Raw genomic sequence first — 5,000 nt, forward strand, 5'->3', positions numbered from 1 at the left:
GCTCTTCTCAGGCACCATGGGGTCCGAGTGCAAGAATTCTTCTGCCGTGTGCCAAGGGGGTGCCAGGTGCAGGAACGGGTACTGTATGTGCGACGGTGGCAGCATCTACAGGGAAGTGTGGTAGGTGCTGTTCCGCGGTTCGTGGTTTGGGTTGAAACTGTTTCGAAGTTTTGAAACAATTCATTTTCTTTTCTTTTTTTTCTATTTATCATCATTATTTCTTTTGTAGGGTTTTTTCTTTTCTTGATTTTCTTTTGGTTTCGCAGGATTTGTTTTGTGATTTTTTTTAAAGATGTGTAAGGATTCTCTTGTGTATAAGGCTGCCCGCTTTTCCATAACAATGCCGTTTTCTAAAGATTTAAATAAAGAAAACGAATATAAATAATGAAATTGAACCGTAGACTATTATAAACTGATGAATATTGGGCTACAGTTACAGTGCGTAGGATCAGAGTCTGATGATTATAGGATTCCCTGCTTTACTGTTTTGTTTATAGCACTGCATAAAACAATTTACAATACACTATTAACCCAATAATGTAACAATATTCAACAACTTAAACTGCATCTACATATCTTTATAGAAAATGTAATTGATGCATAACTTAAGAAAATACAACAATGAGCCTCTAAACTTGATTTATCTAAAAAGAATGTAGTCCTGTAGGTTTTAATTTACTCTGTGGAACTGTGACAAACAAATAGCGCCCATGTTTGTGTTTGCAGAAATTATTTCCCGTTTTAGTTTTTTTTTCTTTATTGATGTTTGTTAACATTGTTTAGTGTTTTCGAGGTTTATGTAAATTCCTTCCTGTTTAGATTTAGATGTATTTTGTAGGAATGATTTCATTTTATAGTCTATTCCACTCTCTCTCTCTCTCTCTCTCTCTCTCTCTCTCTCTCTCTCTCTCTCTCTCTCTCTCTCTCTCTCTCTCTCTCTCTATTTCTCTCAATCTCTCTCTATTTCTCTCAATCTCTCTCTGTCTCTCTACCCCTCCCTCCTTCCTCCTTCCCTCCTTCTCTCCCTCCCTCCCATCCCTCTACCCCTCTCCCTCCCTTCCTCTTCCTCCCTCTCCCTCCCTCCCTCCCTCTCTCTATCCGCTCTCTCTCACTCTCTCTCCCTCCTTCCTTCTTCCCTCCCTCCCTCCCTCCATCTCCCTACCTCCCTCCCCCCCCCCTCTCCCTCTCCACCCAAGTCTCCCTCCCTCTCCCTACCTCCCTCCCTCTCCCTCTCCCTCCCCCCCCCCTCTCTCTCTCATTTTTCTCTCCTTTCCAGCGTGAGAAAAGTCCCTGTTCCGACGTCGACCAACAGCCTCGTCCTCGTGCTCGTCCTCGTCTTCTTACTCATCCTGAACAAACTCATCACCTCGTGAGTATCTGTAAATATTCGACCTCAGAAATCCAGCAGGTTTTACCCATTGTGAGTAAAATACTTTTTTTATTTTATTTATTTTTGTTTATATTTTTTTTTTTATTGTATTATTTTATTCATTTTTTAATTTATCTATTTATACCTTTTTAATTTTCTATTTTATTTTATCTATGTATTTCTTTGTTTGTTTGTTTTATTTTCTATTTTTTATGTTTTTTACTTTTTACTTATCTGTTTATTTTTCTCAGAATATAGTGTGATAAGAGTTGTAAGTATTTTTGTGTGTGTTTATTTTGTAGGCTTTTTGAATGTCATATTGTGTTTTTTTTTTTGTATGTATGCTTGGTATTGTTTTGCCATATATGCAGAAATATATCTATGTCTTTCTCTTAAGCGTGTGTCTATTGATAGATTTATTTATTCACCTTTCTGTTTTTTTATTTATCAATTTATTCATCTATCTATCTTCTTGTCTCTCATTCTCTCTCTCTTTCTCTCTGTCTCTCTCTCTCTCTCTCTCACTCTCTATCTCTCTCTCTCTCTCCTTCTCTCTCTCTCTCTCTCTCTCTCACTCACTCACTCACTCACTCACTCACTCACTCACTCACTCACTCACTCACTCACTCACTCACTCTCTCTCTTTCTATCCATCTATCCATCTCTATCTATCTATCTATATAATGATAATTATCTATCTATTTATTCCTCTCCTTCTCAATCCCCAGACGAGAGACTCTGAAGAAATGTCTTTGTCGTCACAGATCCGACGAAGACGAAGAATCGGTGAGTTGTCTTTGTTCATTATTTGTTCTTGTTATTTCTTTGGAATGTGTTTGTCATATCTGAGCGGAAAGAACTTATATATACACGTGAAGATAGTGATGATAGTGATAATATTCCTTCTTTCGCCTTCCCAAGTAATGATGATAATGGTAATACTAGTAACAACAATTTTTATCCTCCTCCCCCCCCCCCAAAAAAAAGTGAAAAACGATAACAATTTTTTATTCTCCTCCCCTACCCCACCCCCCACCCCCCCACCCCCCCAAAAAATAACAAATAAGTAGAAAAAAAAGATGATGACAACAATAATAACAATTTTGATTTTCTCTCCCCGCCTCCTCCCCCAAAAAATAAAATAAAATACTAATGATAATAATGATAATAATAATAATAATAACCCTAGCTAATCCGTATGCACAGAAAACATAGTAAGCCCTTTGATTATTCCCTAACTACTACTCTTACGTAATAATAGCAATAAAAATTATAATAATGATAATAACAATAGTAATGACAACACTTTTCATTCTCCTCTACCCCCACAATAAAAATGATGATAATGGTAATAATAACAATAATGATAGTAATAATAATGATGAAAATGATAATAATGATAATAATAACAATAAAAACAATAATGATGACAGCAATTTTCATTCTCTTTTTCTACCCGCACAATAAAAATAATAATAATAACAAATAATATCAATGACAATGATAATGACAACACTATTAATTCTCCTTCTAAACCTCCACAATAATGATAATAAAGATAATGATTATGATAAAAATAAAATAATAATAAAATGATAATAATGACAATGATAATAATAATACCAATAAAAATGATAATAATAATAATAATAATAAAATTATAATAATGACAAAAAAATAATAGTAACAATGAAAATGATAATAATGGCAATAATGACAATAATTACAACGAAAACGATAATAATAACAATAATAAGAATGATAATCAATTTTCGCCCTTCTTCTCCCCTCACAGACGGTCGTGGGCTTCAACCCCCACAGCGCCGAGAAATCAGCTGCTTTCACCATCACCAATTCCGAATTTATGGCTGTGTCCAACGTACGTAGAAGGAATTGGAAGAAAACTTGATAAAAGGGGGAGAATGAGAGAGAGAGAGAGAGAGAGAGAGAGAGAGAGAGAGACAGAGACAGAGACAGAGAGACAGAAACAGAGAGAGAGACAGACAGACAGACAGACAGACAGACAGACAAACAGAGAGAGAGAGAGAGAGACAGACAGACACACAGAGAGAGAGAGAGAGAGAGAGAGAGAAAGAAAGAAATGAGTGAATGGAGATGGATTGATGTAAGTTAGTGAAGAATGAATGGATTGATATGTAGATATAAGTGAATGAATGTGTGTGTGTAGGTGTGTGTGTGTTTTTTTTTTGTGTGTTTGTGAGTGTGTGAGTATACACTGTATGTATTATGTATGTATTATGTGTGTGTATGTATGTACAGTATGTATTATGTATGGGTGTGTGTGCACGTATGTATGTGCAATTCAGGTATATAATTCAATTGATATTTAGATAGATAGATAAGCATGTTAATAGACAGAGAAATAGAAAGAGAATTTCACAGACTAATGAATCAAAATATGACGTTCATTCAGATACTTAACATATATTTCTTCCCCCCCTTCCCCTTCCCCCCTCCCCCTCCCTTACCCTTTCCCCTCGTCCTTCCTCCCCCCATTTCACCTTCTCCCTTTTTCCCTCTCCTCTCCTCCCTCTTCCCTCCTTCCCCCTCCCCTCCTTTCCGTTTCCTTCCTCCTCCTCCTTACCCCTCTTCCTCCCTCCCCCCCCTCGTCCAAATCCCCTTCCCCCTCCTCCCTCTCCATTCCCCCTTCCCTCTCTCCCTCCCCTCCTTACCCGTCCTCCTCCTCCTCCTCCCTTTCTCCCTTCCCCTCTTCCCTTTCCCCTCGTCCAAACCCCTTCCTAACCCTCCCTCCCTTCCCCCTTCCGCCTCTTCCCTTCCCATCCCACCTCCCCCCTCCCCACTTCACCCTCCCCCTCCTCCCTTCACCCCTTCCCCCCCCTCACCCCATACCCCACCCCCAGGACCCCGACCTGGACTGGGCACTCGAACTCTCGCGCCAATTCTCGAGCCGCGGTGAGGACTGGATCCCACTCGCTGAGTCCACCTGGTCCTCCAACTGGTCCTCGAGGGCGTCGGGAGTCGACCTCGAGACCCTGAGGGCGAGGTTGGGGTCGCGTTCGAGGACGAGGGGAGCGGTGACGGTGGAGGACGAGGTCGAGGGCGAGGTGGAGGTTGTTGGAGCCGCGGGGTCGAGTTCCTCAAGGTGAGGTCTGGGGGAATGATGTCATCAGATGATAATTCTTTTGATTTATTGTTTTTTTCCTTCTTCCTCTTCTTCTTCTTCTTTCTCTTCTTTTTCTTCTTCTCCTTCTTCTTTTTCTTTTTGTTCTTCCTCTTCTTCTTAATTTTCTTTTGCTTTTCTTTTTCTTTTGCTTTTTTTTCTTTTTCTTTTTTGCTTCTTTTTCTTCATCTTCTTCTTCTTTTTCTTTTTCTCTTTCTTTTTCTTTTTCTTCTTCATTTCCTTTTTCTTTTTCTTCTCCTTTTTCTTCTTTTCTTCCTTCTTCTACTTCTTTTTCCTCTTCTTCACCTCTTTCTTCTTCTTCTACTCCTATCATGACCACAATACTGTTGCTACTATGGCAATGGATCTGCATCCGCCATGGACTGGTGTCAATTATCTCTCTAAGGAGCTTTTGGGTGTGGGCGTGAGTGCCTACAGGTGCTTGAGGGCGCGGGCGTGGACTTGGTGCCAACCTGGGGGAGGTATGGC

General features: G+C 39.6%; 1 protein-coding gene across 2 annotated transcripts in view; it reads left to right on the plus strand.

Moving 5' to 3' along the window:
* LOC113824114 (mucin-5AC) overlaps positions 1 to 5,000 on the plus strand; it is a 9,231-nt gene that overhangs the window by 3,104 nt on the left and 1,127 nt on the right. For both annotated transcript variants that reach the window (XM_070130275.1, XM_070130274.1), the window contains exons 4-8: positions 12 to 120; positions 1,277 to 1,369; positions 2,098 to 2,155; positions 3,165 to 3,248; positions 4,252 to 4,493. In XM_070130275.1, coding sequence (XP_069986376.1) covers positions 12 to 120; positions 1,277 to 1,369; positions 2,098 to 2,155; positions 3,165 to 3,248; positions 4,252 to 4,493 — 586 coding nt within the window. The remainder of the gene's footprint in view (positions 1 to 11; positions 121 to 1,276; positions 1,370 to 2,097; positions 2,156 to 3,164; positions 3,249 to 4,251; positions 4,494 to 5,000) is intronic.

This window comes from Penaeus vannamei, chromosome 15 (genome assembly GCF_042767895.1).
Source record: "Penaeus vannamei isolate JL-2024 chromosome 15, ASM4276789v1, whole genome shotgun sequence".
NCBI lineage: Eukaryota > Metazoa > Arthropoda > Malacostraca > Decapoda > Penaeidae > Penaeus > Penaeus vannamei.